Source organism: Equus przewalskii, chromosome 26 (genome assembly GCF_037783145.1).
Source record: "Equus przewalskii isolate Varuska chromosome 26, EquPr2, whole genome shotgun sequence".
NCBI classification, from domain to species: domain Eukaryota; kingdom Metazoa; phylum Chordata; class Mammalia; order Perissodactyla; family Equidae; genus Equus; species Equus przewalskii.
Genome location: NC_091856.1, coordinates 19,189,189 through 19,215,910, shown reverse-complemented (window position 1 = coordinate 19,215,910; position 26,722 = coordinate 19,189,189). Strand labels below are relative to the sequence as shown.

General features: G+C 52.5%; 2 protein-coding genes and 1 long non-coding RNA gene across 6 annotated transcripts in view; 1 reads left to right on the top strand and 2 right to left on the bottom strand.

The window, feature by feature from the left end:
• The window catches only part of TMEM268 (transmembrane protein 268), a 28,771-nt gene extending 14,035 nt beyond the window's left edge, over positions 1 to 14,736 (bottom strand). The window contains exons 1-6 of one of the 4 annotated variants that reach the window (XM_008535610.2): positions 14,436 to 14,736; positions 12,239 to 12,361; positions 7,487 to 7,675; positions 2,707 to 2,816; positions 1,191 to 1,298; positions 78 to 227 (exon numbers count right to left, since the gene is read on the bottom strand). In XM_008535610.2, coding sequence (XP_008533832.2) covers positions 78 to 227; positions 1,191 to 1,298; positions 2,707 to 2,816; positions 7,487 to 7,595 — 477 coding nt within the window. In that variant the 5' untranslated portion in view covers positions 7,596 to 7,675; positions 12,239 to 12,361; positions 14,436 to 14,736. The other 3 variants (XM_008535695.2, XM_070595127.1, XM_008535770.2) reach the window with 3 other exon arrangements.
• On the top strand, positions 9,300 to 16,947 carry LOC103561298 (uncharacterized). Its single transcript, XR_547413.2, has 3 exons — positions 9,300 to 9,456; positions 9,969 to 10,472; positions 16,741 to 16,947. It is a non-coding gene; the product is annotated as an uncharacterized lncRNA (long non-coding RNA).
• A 2,267-nt stretch (positions 16,948 to 19,214) lies between these two features.
• ATP6V1G1 (ATPase H+ transporting V1 subunit G1) lies at positions 19,215 to 26,316 on the bottom strand. Its single transcript, XM_008535952.2, has 3 exons — positions 26,077 to 26,316; positions 22,497 to 22,597; positions 19,215 to 20,003 (listed from the first exon to the last, which is right to left on the bottom strand). The coding sequence occupies exons 1-3, from the start codon at positions 26,156 to 26,158 to the stop codon at positions 19,830 to 19,832; spliced, it is 357 nt and encodes a 118-aa protein (XP_008534174.1). The 5' UTR covers positions 26,159 to 26,316; the 3' UTR covers positions 19,215 to 19,829.
• Between the last annotated feature and the right edge of the window lie 406 nt (positions 26,317 to 26,722).

Genomic DNA, 26,722 nt, shown 5'->3' with positions numbered 1-26,722 from the left:
AAGAGAACGCCCTGCCGTGGATCCACCTCCCACCCCGATTCCAGAGGGAGCGTGGCCGGGGTCCCGCGACCTCTCACCTTCCTCTGGTGTCTCTCGAAGATGAGCACGAGAGCCAGGGTCAGGCTGACCGCGGCCAGGGTCACGAGCAGCACGGCCACCCAGTGGTTCCCCAGGGCGAAGAGCTGGCTGGTGGAGTAGATGTTTGCCCACACCACCACATAGAACACCTGCAGGGGCCAGAGACGGAGCGCGCTCAGAACACCTGTCCTGACGAGGCAGCTGCATTCACAGGGCCAAAAGGGACGGATGGGGGTCTGCGCGCGGAGCCCTTGGTCCTCATGCACAGGACAGGCCTGAGAATAGCTGCCCCGGATCCTTGCTCGCCCGGATTTTAAATAAAACAGAAAAGGGCAGGGGGCTTGGGAGTAAGATAAAGCAGAGTCAGAAGCCCACGCTGGTCCTTCAGCTGCTGTGTGGGCTTGGACGAGGTGTCACAGCTCTCTGAGCCTTAACGTCCTCATCTATAAAATGGGGTAATACCTAGTCTGCAGGGTTGCATCAGGGTTAGGAAGATAACATACGTGACAGCGCAGCACTTATCAGGGAATTAATAAATGTCGATGGCCATCCCTTTTCCTTCCCTAGGAGCGGGAGGTGGAAGTCTGAGTGCTATTGGCCCATTTATGCACAGAGAGGAAGCAAGCCAACACGGTGAAGACAGATGCTGAATCCAGTCTGCCTGGGTTCCCGTTCTGGCCATAGGTGTGTGTGTGCGCAGGTGTATATGTTTATAGGTATGTGTGTGTGTCTACACAAGTATATAGGATTAGAGCTGAAACGGACCTATCTAGTGAACAGGAGAGGAAACCAAGTCCCAGAGGGGAGGAAAGTCTTGACCCAGCCAGACACGGAGTCCAGAGCCTCAGAGGTGGGTCAGCGGATCCCCAGCCCCCAGCTCCGCCCTTGGGAAACCCTGCCTCCCCTCCGTTCCCCGGGGGCCTGGTGACAACTCTCTCCTGTAAGTTTCCCCTCCCCACAAATCCAGGCCCCTGTGGACTGCTCTCTCCCAGGCAGCTGGGCCACCAGCCCCCACATCCCATACCCACCCCTCCAGGACAGGAGGCCACGCCGACGTCAGCAGGGCCACGGGGCCATGGCAGGGTCCGAATGCGGGCCACCACCCTCCTTACCACGGCAAAGGCCAGCCGCATGGGCCGCGAGTTGTAGATGATGTATCTTCTGACTTGGGGCTCCAGGAGGGCGCTCTCGGCCAGGCTCCGGTACTGGTCGGCGGGGACCTGCTCGGTGCCCAAAGCAAAGCAACGATCAGCCAGGAGAACCACTCCCCAGCTCCCACCCGCCAGCGGCAAGTCACTTCCAGGTCATGTGACTATCGTGTAGGAGGAAGAGCAGGCTCGTTCTGGGCGTTCTGGGCTGACCCAGGAGGCCGAGTGAGGGGCTCGGAGTGCTGGGTGGCAATCCCAGGGTGCAGCTGCTGGCTCAGGGAAGGCCCAGTATCACTGGGGAGGTGGGCAGCTGAAGACCCAGGAGGACATCCCGCACAGGGACGCCCACAGCCCCAGGCTCAGGACCTCACGGCAGACCCAGGAGAGCCTAATGGTTAAGGCACAGGCCCTGGAGTCAGCCAATCCCAGGTCCAAACCTTGGCCCTGCCACTCATGTGCTGTGTGACCTGGAGCACGTTACCCCACTTCTCTGAGCCTCGGTTTCCTGCTCTGTAAAATGAGGATAATAAGAGCACCCACCTTGTAGGGGCGGTGTGCAGATTAAATAAGCTAACAATTGTATTGGCGTATGGGAGGAGGCCTAGTGGCTTCGGGAAGAGAGAAGCAGACAGGTGGGACCTTAACAACACCAATAGCTACAATTTATTGAACATTCACTTGGTGTCAGAGACAGTGCAAGTGTTCCTCAAACACTATGTCACTTAATCCCCACAGAAGCTCTGTGTAACTCTATTCATATTGCCCTCATTTTACAGATGATGAAACTGTGGCTCAGAGAGGTTAAGTCACCTGCTTAAAGTCACACGGCAGTGAGCCGCAGAGCCGGATCTGCATCCACATCTACGGATCTTGGGAGCCTATGCCTCGAGTCACGATGCTTGAAGGCACTGCATTATTATCTAATGAATTTATGTACCCTTTGCTTCACATATGCAGTTCCCTCTCCTAAAATGCCCTTCCTCCTGTTTACCCAGCCAACTCCTATTTTTCCTGCTAGATCCCAGATCAAGTATCTGCTCATCTAGGAAGCTTTCACAACCACGGCTTCCCCAGGCGGGTTTATCGTTTTCTCCTGTGCGTGTCCTTGGCGTCCTGCATGTTCCTCCACGGCAGCATTTATGTCACGCTGTCCTGAGCTATCTGACGCATGTCCATCGCCCCCACGGGGCTCTGGGAGCGGGGTGAGCACAGGCAGTGGGTCCTTTTCACCACTGAATACTGTGCCTACTGCCCAGGTTCTTGGCTGGCACAGGGTGGGCACCCACACCACACATCTGTGACGTGAATGCACTGGGAGGAGCTGGTTCTAAGACATCTCCCTTCTATCCCCAACCACATCGGGCATGGAGCATTTCATAAAGATTCTGTGAGTAACGGCATGAAAGGATGGATGGACGGACAGACAGGTGGACGGACGGATAGAAGGGAAATGGTAGAGAGCCAGGAAAATCGCACCCACCTGGATGCCCCAGGTCTGCAGCTGCTCCTCAGCGGCCCCCAGATCGAAGGCGATGGGCGCACAGGTGTTGTCGATCCGGAGAACCGTGAGGACCTGTCCATTGTGCAGCCCTGGAAGCAGACCAGAGGCTTCGTGTGGCTGAGCCGTAGGACCCTGGATGAGCCCAGAGCCTGATGGCGTCACCTCCTCTGGCCGTGAGAACCTTCTCACGGCAAAAAGGGACACTGGCTGTCCACTAATCCCTATGGGAGAAGGACTGGACTGGACCCAAAAGCCCCCAGGAGGGGGAACCAGGACCAGAGCGTGGAGGCCAGTAGGACCCAATGCAAGACTATATGAGGATGAACTCCCCAAGAATGAGAGCTGTCCACACACAGAACGCGAGGTAGTGAGGTCCCCATCACAGGGGAGGATATTTAAACAGAGACTGAACAACTAACTACATTGAGGAGACGACATAGCAGACATTGATTTGAGCACTGCAAAGGAAACTCAACCAAATAACTCGGACATCCCTGGTGGGCTCAGAGGCTAAGTAAGAGATAACCCACTGGGAGCCGCCTCTGTGGCCGAGTGGTTAAAGTTCCTCATGCTCCACTTCGGCGGCCCAGGTTCACGGGTTCAGATCCTGGGTGAGGACATACTCCACTCATCAGCTACGCAGTGGAGGCATCCCACATACAAAGTAGAGGAAGACTGGCAACGGATGTTAGCTCAGGGCAAATCTTCCTCACCAAAAAAAAAAAGAGAGAGAGAGAGATCAAGTGTGGAAAGCAGAACAATGAGGTTCCAAAGCTGTCCCCACCTACTCCCCAGGACCTGTGAATATGTTGCCTTATGTGGCAAAGGAGAATTAAGGTTGCAGAGGGACTTAGGGTTCCTAATCAGCTGGCCGTAAATAGGGAGGTTATTCTGGATTATCTGGGTGGGCATAATGTAATCTAAGGACCCTTAAAAGTGGAAGAAGGGGCCGCAGAAGGGTCAGGAGGACGTGACTTCAGAAGAAAGACACAGAGAAATGGAACACGGCCAGCTCTGATGACAGGGACGGGGATCCTGGACCAAGGAAGGCGGGCAGCCTTTAGAAGCTGGAGAAGGAAAGGAAAGATTCTCCCCGAGCCTCCTGCAGGAAGGCAGCCACTGACCCGGTGAAACGGCCGGTGTCGGAGTCCAGCTTGCGGCACTGCAAGGGAACAAGGGCGTTTTGTAAGCCCCTGTGTTGGCGGTTACTTGTTACCGCGACCACAGAAAACGAAGGCACTGACTTATGGGCAAGCCCTCCCCGGGGGATCTGCACCTCCCTGAACACTTTAAAAGCATAAATTGAGCTTAATCTCAAAGTGAGTACGTCCAGCCAGGCTGGTCATGACAGCTATGACAGCTCTCGCCCTGCAGGGCTGCAACAAAGCCAAACCACGAGGCCAGGCGAGGCCGGGGAGGCAGGGCAGAGGCTGAAGCCCCACCAGCCACTGGCTCTGACTAAGACCCTCCAGACCAGAGGATGGGGGTCTCCCTCCACACGGGGTGAGGCCCTGGGAGCCACCAGTCAGCAGCCAGGGGCTGTGCGGGACCCCGCCTGAGACTAGGCTCCCCGTGTCCAGCCGGGCAAGGCTGGGGACTGGACCTTGTAACACATTTTCCGTGGCCCTTGCTTAGAAAATGAGGCAGCACTGAAGGGACTCGACCGCAAACACGTTCCCTGCTGGCCGAGACTCCGGTCACCTCCGAACGCAGCGCCGGGCGATACCTGAGGCTTCCAGGCCAAAGGAGGAGCCTACCTCGCTGGGCATCGCTGGCCCACCCACTCCCTCGACCCCTCACGCCGTCCATCACTGGGCCCTGCCAACTGCGCCAACACACATTGCCTCTCTCGGCATCTTGGCGAGACCCACGCAGCTCTTGGCATCTTCACCACACCCCGGGGTAAGTTAGCTTCACCTCTCCCGCGCAGGAGTCTCCTCATTGGCTCCTCCAAACCTACTCTTCCCTCATACAACCCATTCTCCACATGGCGGCCGGAGTGCAAGTCAGGCGATACCAGGCCTCTGGTAAAACTTCCAACAGCTTCTCGGTGCTCTGCTGGGAAAACCGACCCACCTCACCAGGCTCCCCCAGCCCTTAGAAGAACCAGCCTCCTGCCAAACTCACCTTGAGCCACTGGCCTTGTTCTGGGTCTTGCTACACCAGCCTCCTTTGTTCCTTGAACAGGCAGTGTTCTCTCCTACCTCAGGGCCTTTGCATATGATGTTCCCTCTCCCTCGACCCCTTCCACCCAGCTTCACGCAGTTAAATCCTATTCATCATTTGTATCCCAGCTCATTAATCACTGTCCCAGAGTCTCCCCTGATACTCTAAACTCTCAGATCAAATCCTTCTGCTAACCCTGTGCATAACTACTGCTCTTCTCCTTTATGCTCATCAACGATGAGTACATACCATGCAATTATTGATTCTGTATGTATACCATTACTTGATTAAAGTCCATTGTCCCCATCAGACTCTACACTCCCACATTGGTTTTGCACATCACTGAATCCTCTGGCTGAGTTCAGTGCCTGGCATACAGTAGGCACTAAATAAATGTTTGATGTATAAATGAAATAAGATGATAGAACTCTGGTCCCCAAGCCTGATAGGGTTCTTTTTTTTTATACCTCAAGGTATGGCCTATGATCTCAAGAGTGCCAGAAAAATCCTACCCCCTGCCAAAAAGAATTTTATTTTGCTTTCCCTTTTTTTAAAAAAACATCTTGCAAGGGGTGAGGGGTATGGAGGCAGGGTGGTAAGTCGGGGAAAAACACACGCTAGACAGCTTGGGGTTCAAACTGTAGCTCAGCCTCTCACTAAGGTCACCCTGAAGAAGGAATGTGAACCCGCAGCCATCCACTCAGAGGAGCGTCACACCCCCGCGGAGGCCTTACAAATAACAAGGACGATGAAAATAAAGCACGTGGCGTGAAATGGGTCTGATTAAGCAGCCGCTAGTGTTGCCATACTTAAAAGCAAGCTTGTCAGAACTCAAAAGTTACAATAAAGCAACAGTGATGTCGCTGGACTTGTTTTTACCCTCAGCCACCTGGTTCTAGAAAGGATGTACGGTGGCTTCACAAAAAAAAAAATGTGAAAAGACAAAACTATAAAATTCGACTTCTATGGATGGCCTGGGGCTCAGGCCCCACAGTCCAGATTTCAATTCACCCTCGGAGAGCCCGCAAAGCTAGACACCACGATCACCGAAAGGGAAGCGGAGCCTCTGAAAGGCGAACAAGAACTCGGCCGGGGTTACCAGGGGAAGTGAAAGCAGGGAGAACAGGCAGCGAGCGCTCCAGGGCGGGCAGCCAGGCCCCGGGCCTCTGACTGACGGTCACAGCCCGGGAGGGAAGCCCACGGGGCTCTGGACTCCAGGCCGGGGGTCTGCACCGCCTCCCCGCCTGGCTCCTCACGTACAGAGGAAGGCACCTGCCCAGCCACGCAAAGACATTTCCCCGCGTCTCTGTCTGCCTTGCGAACCACAAGTCCCTGGAGTCTTGGCCATGATCTCTCTCGTCTGTTCATTAAAGTGCGAACAGCTAGCCCTCCACTTAGAAATACTTGTTTTTACACCCAGGCCAGGAAGAATGATCTGAAAAGCTACCAAAGAAGGTGTGTGTGTGTGTGTTTGTGTGTGTGTGTGTCTGTGTGTAGGGGAGAGCAATTTCCTATAAAAGAGCAAGAACTGGCTTGCCAAAAACTGCTGGAGCAATGTCTTCAAAGTTCTGAAGGCATATTATTTCCTTCCATTTCATTCTACTGCCCTGCGTGCGTGTGTGTGTGTGTGTGTGTGTAAATTGCTTTCCTAATAACAGCAATGATAAAAGAAACTCGTTTGAAGTCGTCAAGTTGCAGACCATGGAAGGAACCAGCCCCATTTCTGTGGCTCCTACAGTTCAGAATGCTGTCTCCCCTTCCCACAACCAGCCACTCATTCATTCATTCATTCAAGAAAATACTTATGGAGCACCGACCCTGGGCCAAGGCCTGTGCTAGGGACTGTAGACACAGGGATGAACGGGACAACACAGAGTGCTGCCCTCATGGAGCTTACATTCCAGTGGGGAAGCCGGACACTCAACCCTTTGTTCCACAGGTATTTAGTTAATCCTAGACCGTGACAAGTGCTATGAGGAGAAGGAATATATCAGAGGGTCCTGACTTTGGCCGGGCCATCGGGAGAGGATTCCCCATGGAAGGGCTATGTGAACGGAGCTCTGAAGGGAGGATGGAAATTAAGCAGGGGAAAGGAAGCAGGGAAAGAGCAACACAAGCAGAAGGAACAGCAGATGCAAAGGCCCTGAGGCAGGATGGCATGGCAGGAACTGAGAACGGGGGCAGCAGGAGCCCATAAGGCAGGCCTTCCAAGCCGTGAATGATAGATCTTCACGCTAAGCCCAGTGGGAAACTCTGAAGCAGAAAGTGACATGGCTGGTTGTGCATTTTAAAAAGATCTCTCTGGATACCACGTAGAGAATGGAGGGAAGAGGTGAGGAGGCGAGGGGATCAGCTAGGAAGCTACACCAGAGATCCAAGCAGAGTGTGATGGTGGCTTGATCTAAGGAGCTGGCGACAGAGAGAAAGAGTGGAAAGTCCAGAAACTGGCCTGGAAACATATCTCAAAATGCCCACCCTTACGTCAAGGCCCTTCTGTGCCCCTCCACTCCCCTCGTCTCAGTCATACTAGCTGAGTCCAGCTCAGCATCCTCGGGGGAGAAGGAGGGGAGGAAATGAAGGGTTATGACCTTACCTTGCCCCCAGCCGGGAGGGCTCCCCCCGGGCAGGGCGCTCCAGCCGGGGGAGGAGGGTGGCACGGGGCCTGCCGCCCCACGGGGCTCCATCTGCGGTTCACAAGCCATAACGGAGAGCCAGCTGGGTTTCTACTTCCTCTTCTCAGAGCTGTGGCTCATTCTGGAGCAGTCGGCTCAGCCTCGCTCGCCTTCGGAAAACAGCACGAGAAAGAGCTTCAGGACGGGGGCCGGGCACGCCAGGCTCCCTGGGCCGTCTAAGGCTGAGGTCATCACAGGGCCAGGGAGAGCCACTGGCATCTTCCCAGAGACTTTGGTCTTTCCAATCCTGCTGAGCAACATTGGCAGCGGGAGTGAGGAGGAGGAACTCAGATCCCCCAAGGCCTCGGCTGAGAACGCCCTTTCTGGTCTTGGGCCTTCTCCAGCTCAGACACATCCAGGGACCCACACACGGAGAACTCACGAGCTGGCCAGGCCCCACCCCCGGGCATCCAGGACTGCCGATCCCTTACAGGCGACCAGCCACAGGACACGTATATTGAGCATGAGGAGCCTTCGTCATACAAAGGGTCTCAAAGAACTTCCCCCGAGACATTGCAAAATAGCAATGAAAACCATCAAGATGGTGGGACACATAAATTAACAAAAAAAAAAAATGACCCATGAAGAATAAAAATAACCAGATACTCAGACAATGAGGTCCCTAGCAGAGGTGGTGGAGGGCTATGTTCAAGAACATGGACTCCAGGGTCAGACTAACCCGTTTAAGCATCATCAGTTCCATGACCGACTAGTTATCTAAACGTGGGCAAGTGGTTTAACCTCAAAGAGCTCCAGCTTCCCTGTATTCAAATAATGGTACCTTCCCCACAGGGTTGCTGCAAAGAATGGATGGGAAGAAACCTGCCAAGGACAGACCACAGCATCTGGAACAAAGGACACATCCCATAAATACTAGCCCTTATCGCTGCTGTTTTGAGGTTTGACACAGTTGCCGTGCCTGAGCCAAGAATTTGGTTTTGAGCTTCCAGGTGGCCAAAGCAAAAATGGAAATACTGTCCGTGAGACAGTTCCTGTTACCCATAAGGAGAAAAGAAAAAGGAGGATGAGGGGAGCAACGCATCTTCCTGGCGGTAGCCTCTAAAAGACCTCAGAAAGGCTTCTAAAGTCTTGGGAGCTGGGTCAGTGACAGCACAGCAGGCATGTCCCTTACCCACTTTGGTCAGCAAAAGCAGAAATGCTCTTCATGGGTATTGTCTCGATGCCGAAACGGAGTCTCTGGTGCCACCCACTCCAGCTGGAACCTGCACACTTAACCTCTGTTATGTGTCCCCCTGGGGCCCTCAGAATCACCCCCCACCAAGGAAAATCATGCCTAAGTCCCTGGGTGACACACCAGCCCTGCCAACCACCTTGTTGAAGAGTCTACTGGAGTCATCTTACGCTGCCATGGTTCTGAATGCTGGTGAAGACAGCAAGTGTGCAGTCGGCACACATCTGCTTGATTCAGAGCTGGCCTGAGGGCTGACCACCTACCCTCAGGTCCCCTAAAGGGGGGAGCCTGACTCACACGCCCTCACCACCTTCTGTTACTCTTGGTCCTTGACAAAGGACCAGCTACGTAATTTGTGGGGCCCAGCACAAAATGAAAAGGTGGGGGCCCTTGTTCAAAAATGGTGAGGAATTTCTAGATGGCGACAGCAGAGCGTTAAACCAAGCGGGGAGCCGTCCTAAGTGGGGGGCCCGGTGCGCACGAGCAGACAGGATGCACCTGGAGCCAGCCTTACTTTAAGCACCCCCCCACCAACCAAGAACATACAAAAATGGGCCTTTCACCAACACCGACCCCACACCAGGCTCTGAGGCCAGAAAGCAACAAAAATCATGAAAAGAGCAAGGACTTTAGCACCAAAGAACCTGAACCTGAATCCTCGCTGGGCCACTCACAAGCCGGGTGACATTTGCAGTCAAGGTACTTAACTCCCCGAGCCTTGCTGTCCTTATCTGTAAAATGGGTTCAGGGTGGGCGACTGGCATAGCTGCTGCAGGGATAACGGGGAGACAGGAGCGTGATGTCTGGTACCCCGGCCACCGAACAGACCCCTTTCCTCCCAGGAGAAAAAACTGAGGGTCAAAGATGTGAGGGGACCCGTCCAAGGTGGAGTGGCTAGGAGGTGAACCCAGGCCATCTGGCTCCAGAGTCCTGTCCCTGAGCCCAGGTCCCAGGTCTGGCTGTCTCGGAGCCTGTTCCTTACACCACCTTCAAAAAAAACCACAGTGGGTCAGGAAAGACTGCATCTCCCAGGGGGGACCCAGCAAGAAATTCCAGTCAGCATCTGAGATGCTGTGCTCCGGGAGGGCAGGGACCAAATCCCCCTCACCTAGCCAGGTCCTGGCCCACGTGCGGCCACTCCCAAATACTGCTGAGCATTTACCAGGCAATCGTGTCACCTTACTTCCTTCCTCTTATCTTGTACCCCCAAGGGGCATGAAAACAACAATAGCCCAAGGATGTCTGCCCGGCCCCCAGCAATCATCTAAGCCCTTTCCTGCCTCCTCTGAGCACCTGCCAGGCCCACGAGGTAAACAGAATCCTCAGATCCATCATCCAGACAAGGAACGCAGGGACATCAGAGCTGGGAGCCTGCAGCCCAGGGAGCCGGACTGGAGCCCCAGAAAGGCCCGTGGGACCCAGGAGCCCATCCTCCCTTCTCCAGGCAGGAGGGACCACCCACAAGCTGGAGCTGCCCAGTCTGCATGGAAGAGTCCATTGGTGGCAAAATCCCACAATTAGGCACTGTCTTCCAGAAGAAATCCCGGCACCCCAGTTGGCCCAATTAGCCTCCCACAGCGTCTGCATCAGGAGAATTCATTCATCCACCTGAAGGCTATTTCGTGTCATGGCTAAAAGTTACCTGCACAGTCTTGCCACTTCCCACCTGTGTGACCTGGAGCAAGTTACCGCTCTCTGCCTCAGTTTCTTCACATGTAAGTGGGGATAATAATGGGAGCTTTAGGTTGTTTCGAGGCTTAAAAAGTTCATTCGTGTAAATTCCTCTGAGCGGCACTCGGCAAATAGGAATGACCAAGGAATACAGGGGTCACCACTTTTACCCCACAGACATTTCCTAAGAACCACTGGGTGCCAGGCCCTGTGCTTTCTCGACTATAAAACCAGAAATAAAATCTTAAATCCCTGTTCAGCCCTCTGGGCTGGGGATTACCACCTGGTGGGAAGGATGACCACAGAGAAAGAGAAAGAAGAAACAGACAATGACCCAACAAGATAGTCAGAGGGAGGGAGCAGTACCTTGGGGTGGGGGAAAGGCCTGGGAAAGGTGGAAGTGGGAGAAGGGGCTGCCAACGAGGGAGAGGGACAGAGCAGAGGCCAGGACAGGCGTGATAAAGGCGAGAAGAGGGGGGCGTGGAGTAAGCACAGCCCTGAGGCACCCGAAACTAACCAGTCATCCACTCTGTGTCCCTAGTTCCCTCTGCGGAGTCTGCATTTACCCAGAACTCCCGATTATCCACCTTCTTAAGCCACGCCGAGCCCCCGCAAGGGAAGACAGCCGTACCTTCCGCCGAGCCAGGGTCCCCACTTCAGTAGACGCTGAGGGCCCCGTCTCCCCAGAACCCAGGTCCCCCACTGAGATTTGTGCAGGGGGTAAAGAGGGAGAGAGAGAAAGACCTTACAGTTTTCACAAGTCAGGTTTTGTTTTTGTTAAAATGGAAAGTCCCACCAGGGGTCCCTAAGGGGGGCTGTCCCAGAAGTGCCGGGGTGAAAACGCCTTGGAGACAATGGGTCCAAGCACTCCACTTTACAGATGAGGAAATTAAGACCCAGAAACGAAAGTGAACTATCCAGGGTCAAGGAGCCGGGCCGGACGGCGCCAGAACGGAAGCGGGCCCCTTGGGGCCGGGGAGGTCCCTCCACACCTGGCCTTGGGCAGCGGTGTCTTGTCCCAGGCGCTGCCCTCGAGTCTTGTCCCGGGTCTGCTGCCTCGGCGTCTCCTTGACCCCAGAAATCACCCCACCCCCACCCGGGCCCCGGCCCCCGGCCCCCAGCCACGGGCTCACAGCAGCAGCGGCCCGAGCGGCTCCCACGCACGACCCGCGGGGAAGGGGACCCGGGCGCACGGCAGCACCCTGGTGCGGCCCGCGGCGCCCACCCCAGGCCGGGATGCGGCGCCTGGGAGCCGGGCCGGCCGAGCCCGCGCGCAGACACTCGGGCGCGCGCCCCGGACCCACGCACACTCACCCGGCCGCGCCGCCGCCGCCCGGGGACGCGGAAGGTCCGGCCTCGGCCTCGGCCCCTCGGCCCCTCGGCCCCGCCGCCCGCCGTCCCTCGGCCCCTCCGCGCCGCCCGCCGCGCCCCGCCCTCCCGGGCCCGCCCCCGGGGCGCGCGCTCACCCCACCGGGAGGAGCCGCCCGGGAAGCTGGCCTCGAGGCCCGGAGGGAAGGTTCTCCCGGGGCCGCGCCGGAGCCGGGCTGGGAGCCGCCTTTCGTCAGCCGGGCAGCCCCCGGGGCCGCGGGGCAGCGCCTGTGCGCTCGGCCGCCACGTGCAGCGGTCCTGGGGCGCCTGCGCCCCCGCCGGGGACAAGGGTCCCGCCCCCCAGCCCCGGTCTCCCCGTCCTGAGAGCACAGGCTTGCCTCCGAGGTCCAGTCCCCGCCCAACACAGTCACGGGATCCGGTGGATGGGGCAATGTTGGGGACCAGAAATTTCTCAGGGACTTGCTTTTTAAGGAAAAATTACATGGGCACCGTCTTGGGAAGCGCATCGGTGTGGCGATCAGGCCGCCTGAGCTCTCGGCCAGCTCTCCCTCCGATTTGTAGGTCATCTTTGGTCAAGTATTTCACCTCTCTGTGCCTTAGTTTTCTGTAAAAAACAGATTGTACCGTGTCATGGGATAATGTAAAGCTTTAATGAGATAACGTGTGACGTGGTCACAAGTGCCAGATAGCATAACTGCCCGCTGGATGCTGGCTACCACCCCCACCACCATCACTCAGGATTTCAGAGGCATCTGCAGTGAAAAGGACCCCTCCCCTGAGGAAGGCGCTAACCTTGTTTATTTTTCCATGGAGCACATACGGATGGATGTGCACACGTGGGTATTGATACAAAAGGGAACCTATTCTATTCTGCTGGGGACCCTGCTGTTTGATTCCACCAAGTTGCTTGGTGGTCACATGATGCCAGTAGACTCCACCCTGCCTTACTGCTAAACCTCCATGCATTGTAAGAAAAGTCTTTCTTTCCTGTGCCCCTCCCCAGTGGGGACACAGAGGGGGTTCCCACTCTTGCTCACAGGCCTTGCCCGTATGGTGGCCACAGTGCTGCCTGTGTACATGCCACAGCCTGCGTTGCTACCAGTGGACTTGCTGAGTCAGATTGTGGATGCATTTCTAATTTCAGCAGGTATTGCCAAAGTGCTAGGGGCCTCTCAGACCACAGGACTTAGCTGGCAGCTTGCTGGGCCAGAGGCGGGGGTGGCATGCTCGGGGCCAGTGAGCAGTGATTGAGGAACTGAGCAGTGACAGATAAGGCCCAGGCGCCCTCATTCACCAGGCAAGTGAGGATCCAGGCTGTAGGACACTAAAAGTGAGGTTCATTCATTTATTCATCCACAGATGGACATTCGGCGCCTGCTAAGTGCCAGGCGTTGTACTGGACAGCACTAAGCAAGACACACAGGATCCCTAAGTAGTTTGCCTAATTCCCCAAAACACGATTTGGGGGCATGGGAGCAAGAGGCCTGTGAGACGTTGGAGCTTTACTAACTGCTCATAGGATACTGAAAGGGATCCTGGGACAGACGTGTGGCCGGGGCAGTGTCTATATAAACCCTGCTCTTGGGCAAGGCCTCCTTGCTCCGGGAAGCCCGATAGCATACCCCTGCCCTTTCTGCCAGGCTGCCTTCACTCTGCGTTCTCTCTGCTGGTCACTCCAGCACGAACTTAGGTATTGACACATCCAACTCCTTGGCCAGGGAGGCAAGAAGACGTGGGCCCTTGGAACCGGCTGACCAGGCTCCGCCGCTTACAGCAGGTGACCTTGCACAAGTCGCCTCACGTCTCTGTGCCTCCATCCCTCCTTTATAAAGGAATGATAGCAAACCTGCTCAACTGAGAGACTGAGAATGAAACGAGGTGATGAGGTGCCTGGCAGAAAGTGCTCAGCACAAGTGAGTGGCACTCTTGGGCAGCAAGGCAACATGCCTTTTGCATCTCTGAAACTACAGCCCGTGGCAAGGCCTGGCCCTGTGGCGTGAGGGAGCGGGCCTCCGCGTCGAATGGAGACAGGTGAATAAAGTCCAGTAAAGGGGGAGTCATGTCTAGCAAAGACCCTGGAAAGCAGACTTGAGGAGTGCCGTCTTGATGGACTCACAAGGCTGTATATAGTGGGCCCACGCCCCTGCCCACCTCCAGCCTGTTCTGTACTGATCTTTACCCACGCTCCTCCAACCTCTAAAAGGCAGAAGCTCCAGGAATGCAGAACATCTCTCAGTTCCTCCTACACCCCGTGCTCTCACTTCCAGTTCTCAGTGGTTGCCATCCTTCTCCATCGGCAAGTAACCCCCAAACCCCATCCCCACCTCACCACCTCATCTCAGGTCCCAGCTGAAAGGGCCCTTCTTCTGGGAGCCCCTTCCTGTCCTGCGCCCAGGCCAGGCCCCATTCTCCTAGTGACCCTTGCTTAACCTACGGCCACACCTAGCACACTAGCACACGGTATGGTCATTGTTCAATGTCCCCACTCCCAAAGAGAGAGCTGACCTTTGGGGCATGGGGCTGTTTCTGCCCATGCTCATAGCTGGCCCCCAGCACCCTGCCCTCTGTGTGTGTCATAGCATCTGAATTAGGGAATGAAGAGCTATGATGAAATCATCAGGGCCTCAACTACAGATAAATCCAAATAGCCACAAACCCCAGCCAGAGCCCCCCCTTACTCCGCATTCGCGCCATCTGTCCTCTTGTGTTTGCAAGGGCTGCAGACCCGTGCCTGAGGGCTGGCTGCCAACTGTCTGGCAACCTGGATGAAGGAAGAGGGACGGAACTTCCTCCCAGCTGGGCAGAATCTTCAAGGGTGGCAGCAGACGGTCTGGGGAGAGCCTCAGAACCACTGGATGAGTCAGTGAAAAGCAAAGAGTAAAAATAGGTCCTGTGTTTTGGAACCAGCCTGCCGGTTACAGGTTCACTGACTTTCTCTTTCAGAAACATACTGTTTGAAGCGACACCATGGCCTGAGCAAACTGAAGTAAATCAGACAGCAATTCGGGCTGGGAAGTCAGGTGGGCCGGGGTTCCAATCCAGGCTTTGCCACTCATTCGAGAGTGGTTTGCCACTCAAAAGGTGTTCCCAAAAGCAGCTCCCGCAGCACGCTCCACTGCTAACAGCTCCGTGACACTGCGTCCAAATCCTGGAAGTCACATCGTGCAGTGAGTGCTCCACTACGAGACACGCTCATGAGAGCTGGGGACTGAAGGCACAGCTGTCCTTGTCAGGAATGTGCGGGCAGTAAGACAAGTCACATGCTGTTTATCAGGAAATTGGGTCAAAACCCGAAGAAATACTCTGAATTCCTGGCAGTAAGGCCACCGATCCCCCTGAGGGGTCGGGGATCTGTTGCTACGCTGTGTACACAACCACAGACGGGTACAACAGGAATAAAATGGGGTAGGGCCCGAAGACGGAGAACTCCCATCTGGCTGGGGACGGGAAGGAAGGGCAGTTGAAGGTAATCGAGCTTTAAACCAGCAAGCTCAACCGGCCGGTCTTTAATAACCCACTCATGCTCCCTCGGAACAACCAGCCTCGCTTCTCTCCTAATCTTATCTTCAGCTGCTGCCATCTGTTCTAGAATGCGGCCACTCTCCCCTTTGCAGGCTGTTTTCAAGTAGGAAAAAAAGGAGTTGAGTGCCCCCAGGCCCTCGAAGCCCACTGATCCCCATCAGTCATCCCCCTTTCCTGCCCCCCCACAACACAGTGAGCTGTGTATGGCCTTGAATTCACACTTGACCCAGGAGCCAGTCAGCGTCATTCGCAATGTTTTAAAAGCCAGAGAAGATAGATGTTGACACGATCTGGCAGCTTCCTCTCCCTGAATCACTGCCCAGATCTTTCAATAAAGGATGTGCCTCTCCTGGCTCTTACGACCTGCCTACCTGAAGAGGAGCGGGGGAACAAAATGTGTCCCGCCTGCCTGTGCGGGAGCTTTTTCAGTAATTTCAGAGCCACTCGAGTGATGGGAGATTGGCTGACAGGAGGAAAACACTCTAAGATCTACCAGATTTGTCCCTGAAGGAGAGAAAAAAGGGTGAAAAATGAGGGGCATGAAGAGTCACCAGAGCAGGTCCTTTCCTGCTAACAGCTTTCATTGACTTCTGGTCCCATGGCTCTTCTTGTGCAGAGGAGAGGCCAAGAGTGCCGAGAAAGGCGGAATATTAGCCACGGGCTCAGCTTTCCCATCCACGGAAGTGGGGTTGCACTGCCTGACCTGCAGGGCCGTGTACGTTTACACAAAGAACCTGGCACGTAATGGGCCTCCCTGGCTAGAAGCACGCAGATTCAATGTATGGCCTCCGACAAGCTGCTTCACCTCTCAGAACATCGGGGCTTTCTTCCCCCCATAAAGTGGAAGTGGTTCAATCTTCAGGGAATTTGTGTAAGACGTTACACAAGATCTGCCTCACTGTAAGCTGTTTTGTACCTTCTCTCCAAGAAGTTGAGCAGGTCTGAGCTTTGGCACTAAATGGAATGGGCAGTTTCTGTGCGTGTAAGGGGCAATATTGGGGGCATCCTTCTCTCCAGACGAGTTGACAGGACATGAAGTTGCCCAGAGGAGCATTCAGTCCAGGATCTGGGATGTGTAAAGGGAGAAGAATCACGTAGGTGAGACACATGAAAGGGGTGCAGTATGCTTCGTACCAAGCACAGGCACAGTGGTTAAGCACAGAGGCTAAGGCAGGCAGCCAGTCTGAATCTTGGCTCTTCCACTGCACACCCTCGGGCTGGGATCTTAACCTCACCACCTCCTATCCCATAAGTAGAGACGCTATGAGGATTAGTTAATATAAATGGAGTTGTTCTTGGAATACTACCTGGCATCGAGAAAGCTGTTAGCAATTGTAGCAGAGATTTTTACTCTCCAGATATCCGTAGGTTTCCCCTATTTCATAGCCTCTCTTGCGGTCAGATTGGCTCATGTGACCCATTGCAGGTCAAAGGGATGAGAACAAGTGTCACATGTTTCAGGACTGAAGCGTGTAACAGCTGGTGCCTGTTTGCCAACTTTTCCTCCCCTGCCTCTGCAATCGTGGAAGCCGTGTGCTGAGATGTAAGAGCCACACAGTGGAAGTCATCTGAGTCGCTGAGTCACTGCGTGGAGAACAGCTTGCCCTGGAGTTACCCAACCTGTATCGACGATTATTAAGAAATAAACCTTTGTTGTATTAAGCCCTGAGGTCTCGGAGCCTACCCTATCCTGCCCAGTACAGCGATTATTAGACTCGTACTCGAGGGTGATTACGATGAGAAAAGGAGAGGCAAATTTTAGAAAATGAGGAAACATTTACTGAGCCTACCATGTTCCAGGCATCATGCTTGGTGCTTTATTTTTAATAATTCTGTTGCTGCTGTGGAAGTGCAACTGGGTCTCAACTGATAGGGGGACATCTGACAATGAAATGTCTGGAGGCATCTTGGGTGGTCACAGCTGAAGGGGTACGACTGGCACCTAGTGGGTAGCGGTCAGGGACACTGGTCAACACCCCTATAGACTGTGTACAAACAGAAACCCTCCATCGCAGCCCAAACCATTTCTCAGAGGGAATCACCATGGCCACCGGTTTCTTCTACCTTCCGGATACCCGGATATACTCCGCCTAGAGAAGGATAGGCATGTGTAGATCCTTTTTTGTACTCAGGTGGGGGGAAAAAACCACACACCTGGATCTGCACATGTGTATTCTGGAGTTCATTCCAGATCCGAACCAACGTACCTACCTCAGCGGTCAAGGAAACAGATCCTAATTTCTCACACGGGCCACAAGGGAAGGCCCGCCCCCTAGACTTCCCAAAGGCAACCCCCGAGATTGATTTAACTGGCCGGGGAGGGGCCTGCGTACCCACTCGGGTTCCAGTCAAGGTGGAGAGCCACAGGACTAAGCCCTCCACCTGGGCCCTGGATCTCGGGGCCTCCAGAAGCCTCGGGCATCTCACTCCACCCAGCGACTTCGTCTCGCTCCCTCTATTCCCTTCCCCACCAGCCCACATGTCATCACCTCCCTCAACCACGTCCTCCATCAGCCACCACCACGGCTCTTTCTTTCCCTTCACAGCCCAGGGTTTCTCCACTCACTCACTTTCAATTCACCCTTCAAACCATTTAGGTTCCTCCCTCCCAGGTCACCAAGCTCTTTAATTTTCAGATGGTGATTTTTTGAAATACTTCCCTGTTACTTCCGTGACTTTAGCAACATTCAGCTGTTTGGCTGGAAATTAACAGTCAAGCAGTCATAAAAGTGCAACCCTATTAATCCAGGACAGAAAGACTGGTGGCAACCAAGCTAAAGATACTAACTAAACCAGTGAATGCAGGCGTTTCTTCTTCCTGGTCCTCCAGTTTGGGGAATCGGTATTTGCAGCAAGCAGAGGTACACTTAGCAATACCAAGAGAAAAAGCCCTAACAAAACTGGGTATAGTTTGGCACGTGTTAAGATGGAGACTGTTTACCAGACAGCCAAATCAAAATATCAAATAAGCAATCTGAGAACTCTAGAGTTGAGACGAGATAAGCTGGACATATAAATTTGAGTCTTCAATATAGATGGTACCTAAAGGCATGCAATGGAGATGGTCTCAACAAGGGAATGAACGTACAGAAATCCAAGAGCAAATCCTCGGGAGGATGAAGAGGAACAGGCAAGAGACTGAGGAGCAAGGCAGCACGTGAGCGCAGAACGGAGGCTAAGAAGGTGGTTCCAGAAGGAACAGCCAACCCTGTCAAACAGCACTGAAGGTCAAGTGCGGAGAGCACTGGCCCTCGCCATCTGGTCCTCACTGCTGACCCTGACAAGCAGTCCCAGCGGAGGCCGAGCCTGACTGTCTTCAAAGTGAAAAATGGAAAATCTCGTACAGAAAACTCTTCTAAGGAATTCTACCGTAAAAAGGAACAGGAACTGGAGACAGAAGTGGCCTGAGATCAACCCATCCTGAGTCATAAACAGAAGATTTTTAAAAGGCCATCTAACTCTCTTGTAATATTTCAGAAGCAAGGAAATCCCATAATGTTCTCCTTCAACGGTTTCTGCCTACCAGAAATTATTTCACAGCCAAAGACTTTTGGCTCACAGAGGCAGGGTCACAGGGCATTTAAGTCTTAAGTGCTAGTGTCACATTACTACATGTAATACACACATCGTTTAGCCCACCAGGAAGGAAATATACGTGATAACTTGCCCAAGGCCGCCCTACCCCAGGACACGCACCACAGAGAAAGGCACACTGCAGACATATTAATTTCTTGCTATTTTTCAAAACAGCTGTTAGATAAAATCACAAGTGATTTCCTTCCTGCTAAGATACAGACCATGAATATTTTCCTAACTATGTGTGTGAACGTGCGTGTGACACGTGCTAACTGAGTTTCCTAAGGGAAATTCTGCACAACATCCGGGTCAAAGAGCACTTTGCATTATCAAAAAGGATAAACCAGAGGGGGAAAAAATGCACGACAAAGAGTCTTTACTTTTAAATGATTATCTGTACACCAAGGGATAACATGTAACAAGTTCTTGAATTCTATCATCTAGCAATTTTGACTTAGATACACTAAAAGCAGCCCAAGCAATTATAGTGGTGTTCATTGTTCTAACCCTCAGGCAGAAACGACTATTTTAAGGCCGGCTGCTGCTTCACACGTTACAAATGACTATTTACTACTTTTTCATAGAGAAGCCCCTGACCTTCAAGAAAGCTTTAGGGAAAAAAATATTTTATCCCTTTCTTTCTTAAAAAAAAGTTTTTACTACATCTAAGACAGAAGAAGTTAGTATAGATATATATACTGCTTGAGCTAAAAGGCATAGGAAAACAAACAATGCATACTTATTAAAATTCTAAGAAATGAGGTGAAAAAAATGAAATCTTTGGATAAGCTCTAAGTTTGTATGAAGAAGCTAGATTTGCTATTCTCCAAAAAGCAAAGGGATCTACTACATAATATACAGAAATAATTTAATGCCTTTCCACAAGAATGCAACTCAAGCTCTGCTAAAGCTTCATATTCCATGAAGGCATCTGAAATGCCCACCCACGGAACAGGCGCATCTTCCGCTTTCCTCTATCCATTTAGGCGGTAGTTTTCGTGGATTTCTGGCCGGATGTCGCAGACGAAGGCCAAGAGGTCATCCAGGACTTCATCCCTGTTCTGCCGGAAGTAGGTCTGGAGGATGCTCATCTTCTGCTGGGTCTCCTTCTCCACTTCGCTGCTGCAACTGCCGTGCGATCCCAGAGCCTGGGGGTGGGAAGCAATGACACACAGCAATGACACATAGGACGGCACGCCGGGTGGCCAGGAACAACATTTGGTAAGCAGCTTTCTTACTTCCGCAGAAACCCAGTCTCAGCGATAAATATAAATAATCAGCAATCGGCAAAGCAACCTCATGACTGACGAGCATGCGGGGAGCTGGCGTTCCCACAGAGTTAATGGGAGCATCAACTGATGCAAGCACTGTGGTGGCCAACGTTAAAACGCCTATCAAAAGGTAATCTGCACAGAAATTATCCCAGAGTGATATGTTCACCTCTCTCTAGAGTCTAAGACTGGAATGAACCTCAAGAGGCGAGGGGCTGGTTAAACAAATGACGGGGCATCACACCAGAGAACACTCTTGAGCCATTAAGAAAGACAAGGCAGATGTGTACAGCAAGATGCAATGAACTGTAAAATATGCAGTTTAAGGGGAAAAAAGCAAGAGACAGAATCGTATCAGTGTGGTTCCTATCTACGTGTCCTTGTGTGGTTTCAAAAGGGAGACAGATGGTGTGAAAACAATAAACACAAGGGGGGCTCAATTTAAGGGGCACATACGGAGTTTCGCCATTACTAGTTAATGTTTTAGCTCTAAGTTCAGCAGCAGATTCACTATTATGAATACATGACACCTGTTCTTTTAAATATGAATGTTCTAGAAGAACACAGCAGGAACTGTTGGCAGTGCCGGTCTCCGAGGAAGACTGCAAGTCTGGGTGGGAGGGACACTCGCTTCTCACTGTCGCCTCGTTTTGTTGCTTGCATTTTTTATCATACGCATGTCTGACCCTTCAGTCTCCACTCCCAATTAACATACACTGACCGATAAATTTTCTTTCACCTTCTACGGTCTCCACAGGATGGCTGGCGTTTTGTTAACTTCTGTGCCTACTTTACTAGAACATGCCCCCCTCGGGTTCGTGAAGACGTAACTTCTTGCGTCTGGCCTTTTCTGTCAGCTAAGCTGCTCTGGCCTCATTATGTGTACATCAACAACTGCATCCCTTCCTGTTTATGTGACACATTACAGCTTACGAAGCACGCTCTCACGTTATCTACCCCTCCACGCCCTCCAAGGAGGGCATCGCTGCCCTTTCCAGAGATGAGGAAACCAAGGCTCAGAGGTCAAGGGGAGCGGGGAGTCAAACCCAAGCTTTCTGAGTTCAAACTGAGGGCTCATCACACTACGCTCCAACTGTTCACGTAACAGGAATACCCCGGGGCATTGCACAGTGGTGAGCTCAGTTGCTAACACGTATTTTTAAAAGTCCGTAACGCTTGCTCATGGGAAAAAAGAAAAAAACCACTATCTCTGTTCCTATGAATGTAAACTGTATGTCAAGCCCCAGGACGCTAAAACCGAAGAGGTTACAGTGGCACTCGGAACAAGTCAGAGCTCACGCTTAGAGTGCGGCACTGACAGGGCCTCTGTGAGCAACTGCAACCCGGAGGTAAAAACAAGGAGGCGAGGGGGCTGCCCTGACGAGAGTGTTTCTGCAGTGTTTCGTGACCAGTCTGACAATTTACGCACCAACGCGCCCCAGTTCAGTAGTCAGAAACACGTGAAGTTTTAAAAGCACTGTAATCACCAGTGCAAAGAGGAACGAAACTTCTGCCACTCACTGCTGAGAGGGAGCACGCGTCTTTATCATGGACTTGGACTGGAGGGGGGAGCTGTGAACGAGCGGAGGCCGCAATAAGAACTTGAGCCTGAAGCCCAGAGAGCCAAGGGCAGAGGGGACAGATGGAAATAGAGTCTTCAGATCATTATTTAAGCTCCCGGATGAAAATAAAGTTAGTCTTTCACTGGGTTTTTAATTATATAGGCCAATAAATTTTACTGTGCTTACCAACTGGAATAGCTTCCTGTTACCTGTATCTAAGAGTCCCCGACAGTTTCTGTGAAGCCCTCCTCCATCCTTTCCCCTTTCCAGAATCTTCCCCGCTTCCTCTGTACTCTCTGCAACCTGTTTCTGTACTATTATCATACGCATCTTACGCATCGTGGTCCACCCTATACTCCTGGTAAGTGGCGCTGTCTACACGACACTCAAGGGGGGCTCCATTTAACTCGTGTTGACGATGGTGGCAGCTCTGTCCACACCTGTGGGTTTCATGACTCGCACTTTATGACTGAGTCTCCCTGATGAGACTAGAAGCTAAGCTCCATGCGGCAGGGATCTCGTCTATTTCTGTTCACCGCTGAGCCCCCAGCACTTGGCCCAGAACCCGGCACACACTAGCTGTTCAATGGATATCTGTTAAATGACTGAACAACACTAGGATTCAATGTCAGTTAAATACTGATCACCCTAACAGACTCAGCCTCAGCACTCAATAACCCAATTTTCAAATTTCTACCAGAATCAGAATCTCCGATTGATACACAATGCTGGCTATTTGGAGAGCCGGGGGAGGGGAGGGGAGGGCAGCCTCGGGAGACTAAAGCAGTGATGAGGGGAGCGGGCCCACCGCAGCTTCCTTGGCCTTGAACTCCTTCTCCCTCTGCAGGCGGTACTGTTCAATCTCAGCCTGAGCCTCCTCCTTGGCCTGCTTCAGCCTCCGGTTCTTTCCTGTGGTCAAAGGAAAGAGCTGTGTCAGGAAGTGGTTAAAAGACAAGCAGAAGAGGAAACAGACCCTGAGATGGACGATTCCAACAGTAAACAAAGAAAACAGTTTTAAGATCCAGTCCCAAAAGACATGAGAGGGAGAGAGGGAATTCGAAGGTAACCAATGACATCGCTTCCTGCCTCCTATAGGCTGTTACAAAAAGGACCACCTCCATAACTACAGACCGAAAAAGGATGGAAAAAATCTGAGAATGTGTCAAAATACTCTCAACCTCAAATACTAAGAACCAACATAAAACAGGTGACACTAGCCATCTGGGGAACTCTTGCTCCTCCCAAAAGCAAACAGCTAGGTATGCTGCTGATCACAATTGGAGCTTGGCTCAGAACCTTAGCAAGGAGGCTAATATGCTCCCAAGGGACATCAACCTAAAATGTAACTAATGAAACAGATGATGTAACACTGGAAACTAACAACCATGCCTGTGCACCAGGAAAGAAGTAATGAAAGTGGTCCGGGAGGAATCCTGAATGGCAGCAGGGGACAGAAGGACAGCATGAGCACCTAAGAAGTGAGCAGACACTCAGAGGTGCTCCGGGTTCTAGAAGAGAACGGTTTAACCGAGAGCTCGACAAATTCTCCAGGTTCCATCAGAGGCTGCATGAAAAGAGACCAGAAGACCAACCAGCACACACTCTGCTCTGATTCTCTGCTCACCAATCAAACTTCTCAGACACCCCAATGGAAAACAAGGAGGGGATCCTAGACTATAAACCTGAGCGTTTCTTTAATTCCAAGGGAAGGACATCCTGCATCTAAAGGTGAACTTTGTTACACATCACTGTATATCAATTGCCCAAACCCTACTCAACCCACGTGGACGAATGAAACCAAATTGAAACCTTCCACCTCGTGATTAAGTACATTTAATAACCCCATGTCATCAACACATCACCAGGCTGGTCTGAAACAATCAACAGGTGTCTCTCCAGGCACCCCAGGGACTATTTGTGCAAGTAGATATTTACTCCAGTGTTATTTAAGGCCCACTGCACTCTGCTCCAGCTGACCGCTACCCCAACCCTCCACACGCTATCCTCCTCCTCAGCTATATTCAAAGCCATATTTCAACGCCAAAGATCTTTTCCAAACCAACAATCTAAAATAACATTTATGGGCTGAACATTATGCTAGCTCCACATAATTTCACCATACCACTCTCCTGATCACTCCCAATGCCCACGGCTCGCTGAATTAATTAAGATGATAATATTCTCTGCCTATCAGCAAACATCTTCAAAGTTCAATTTTGATATGCTTCTCTGAAAGCCAAAAGTAAATATTGGAGCAGAAAATCTTATTTCTTTTAAATCTTGTTTTTTGAGGGCCTTACATGTGGGCATGTGGGAGCTAGTATTCCGTCTCACTCCAGTGAAATAAATCATAACACAAATTTTGGTTTTCTAAAATTTTAGGGTCCAAAGCGATGATTTCATGAAAGACGTGGGTTGCACCATTTTACCAGCTCATGCACTGCCTCTTCCCAGTTCCTAAGTGGGCATATTAACCATAATTACAAAGCAAGAGAGGCAATAATTTTTCCAAACTGTAGCCCTTCTCAATACTTCTGTTCCTAATTATGGAAAATTCTGAGATGTATATTAGCCATCAACTCGCTCCTTTAAAACAAAGGCATTCTGTAAACAAGGATCGGCTACCTGAGATATACAAGACCCTGCTCCAGGCTTGACGGAATAATGAAAGGGGCAAAACACGACCCCTATCTCCAAGACCCTCCGAATTATTCTTCCCATTTTCCAAGTCTTTGCTCCTGCACTTCCCCCAAGCATTCTCCCACACTTCCCAACAGACAGAGCTTCTGTTACTAATGAGCCATCACAGGACAAACTGACAAGTCATTCTGGAAATACTGTATCAAGGGCATGAGCAGAAAAACTCTGCGAAGAACACAGAACTTTCCAGTTGCCAAAGCAAGAATAAAAGGCTTGTTGCCATCCCCAGCTCCGTCAAAGAAAGCTTTTCTGTGAAATCCAGAGTAACACACAACCTCTAATTGAGAAAGAGCGAGCCATGCTTGCAATCTACTGGGGTGTGGGATCAAGAGTCTATCTCATACTAGGAGAAACAGCAAGGAATTACTAATAGATCTTGGTATTTCACCCTTGCATGGGAAAGGGGCCTCTAAGCTCCAGCTACACAGCTTCCTGGGGTATGGTCAAATCACCTCTCTCTGAGCCTCATTTTCTCCATCTGTAAAACAGGGACAGAAACTCCTCTCTCACCAGACAGGAAACTGAACACACAAAGTCAAATTAAACCCAGTCCCTGTTCTCCCCGACTTTAGTGACTGAGCTATATAAACAGGTGACTGCACTGCAATGACAGAAAGAAGCACCTGGGAGGACTCCTCGCCTGGTCTGAGGCGAGAAGGACAACTCAGAGAAGGCTTCCTGCAAGAAGCGCTGCCTAAATTTTGAGATCTAAAGACGAGGGGTTAGAGAACAAAAAAAGGAAACTAGGAAATGACTCTTCCCATCAAAGCCAAGAGCTGCGCAAAGGCTGCAAGTGAAATCTAGAAGGAGCCTTGGAAGAAGCACAGTAGTTCAGGATGTCGGAAGGAGAGCACCGAAAAGTGAGATGAGAGAAGAGCCTGATGCATAAGCGCCTCTACACCCTAGTAGGGAATCTGGGCCTTACGCTTTGCTGACTGTTAAGGCGGTGGGGAAGCCCTATTCGCATCTGAGCGAGTTGACTCTGACTGCAGCGAGGCCGGAATGGAGCAGAGCAGGAAGCCTTCTCCCACTCACTAGACTAGATGAGCTCCACCTGCTAAGTTCTTGAGCAACCTTACATTTCCCAACTCTAGCCCTCATCCCTCCCGCGATTATTCCGCTTCCTTCACCAGGACTTTGAACATCAGGGTGCCGGAAACCACAGATGCACCGGGCACTGCGTTTGGTACATATTAACCGCGTTAAAAAAAAAAAAAATCTTAAGGAATTAACGAATTAGGCTGCTACGGGAGACTCCGAGAACTTGGTGTCCTAGTCTAAGATGCAGGCTGCAGGGATGGAGGAAAAGCAAAGAGATAAAGACACCTTGGCGACCGACTTAAGTTGGCGACTGATGGTGGCTCCCTTCACTGAGACGGAGCAGCCCAAAGGAGCAAGTGGGAGGGGAAAGACAAAGTCCCGTTTGTCTGGCACATTTTACCGCCTCCCAGACCCCAAGAAGAGCGCACACCCAGTATTGTCTCCACGCCCGACCTACTCTCCCCAGCGCAGGTCCCGTCGACCTGGAGGCCTTCCCGAGCCTCGGATGGAGAGCATCGAAACCCCCAGCGTCTGCGACCATCACTGCCCCGCCCCGCAGCCGCCGGACCTCGGCCCCCCGCCCCGCCCGCGGCCTGGCCGCCTTCCTCGGACTCGCGCCCCCCTAGCTACCCCGCCCCGAAACTCACGCTTGCGGGCCTCCGACACCTTCTCGGCCGCCCGCTTCTCGGCCTGCAGCAGCTGCTGGATGCCCTGCGACTGACTGGCCATGGCGGCGGCGACTCAGGCCGAGGGGAACGGCCTCAAGAGCCTAGATCGCCCCCTGGGGTCAGCTGACCCGGCCGCCCAAGCTCTAGCGCCTGCGCACTGCGCCGCCGCCACGCCCACCGCCACGTGACCGCCGCGGCGCCGCGTCAGCTGACTCCAGCGGGAAGGGGCGGGGCGGAGGAGGGAAGTGCTGAGCGTTTCGACTGCGCCTGCGCAGGATCTGTAGCCTGTCTTCCATTCTGCCAGCCCAATCCCGACGCAGTGGCGGCTTTTTCGCCGGTTCGATCCTTGTGGCCGCCCAGCCGCGTCGTTATTGCCATAATCTCTGATTTTATAATATACCCACGTTAAGGTCCAGAGAGGAGACGACAAACAAAATCATTTTCTCCTATTCTGTAAACTGCTTCACTCTCTCCCTTTCTGGAACTTTCTTTGGCACTCAAAACATGTTAGGGAGTGGGTTAGGAAAATTCTTGCCCGGTTCTGGGGATAGAGGCTGGATTGGGAATAGCGATACTCGGGGTCAAGTCTGCGCTAATCTGTGTGATTTGGGGAGGGTGCTTTCCG

Bases quoted from the DNA above. Each gene is read 5' to 3' on its own strand.
- ATP6V1G1 (XM_008535952.2), bottom strand. From the start codon at position 26,158: ATGGCCAGTCAGTCGCAGGGCATCCAGCAGCTGCTGCAGGCCGAGAAG. The intron at 22,598-26,076 runs GTGAGTTTCGGG...CTTTGACCACAG, and splicing joins GGTGTCGGAGGCCCGCAAGC to GAAAGAACCGGAGGCTGAAG. The intron at 20,004-22,496 runs GTGGGCCCGCTC...TCCCACCCCCAG, and splicing joins TCAAGGCCAAGGAAGCTGCG to GCTCTGGGATCGCACGGCAG.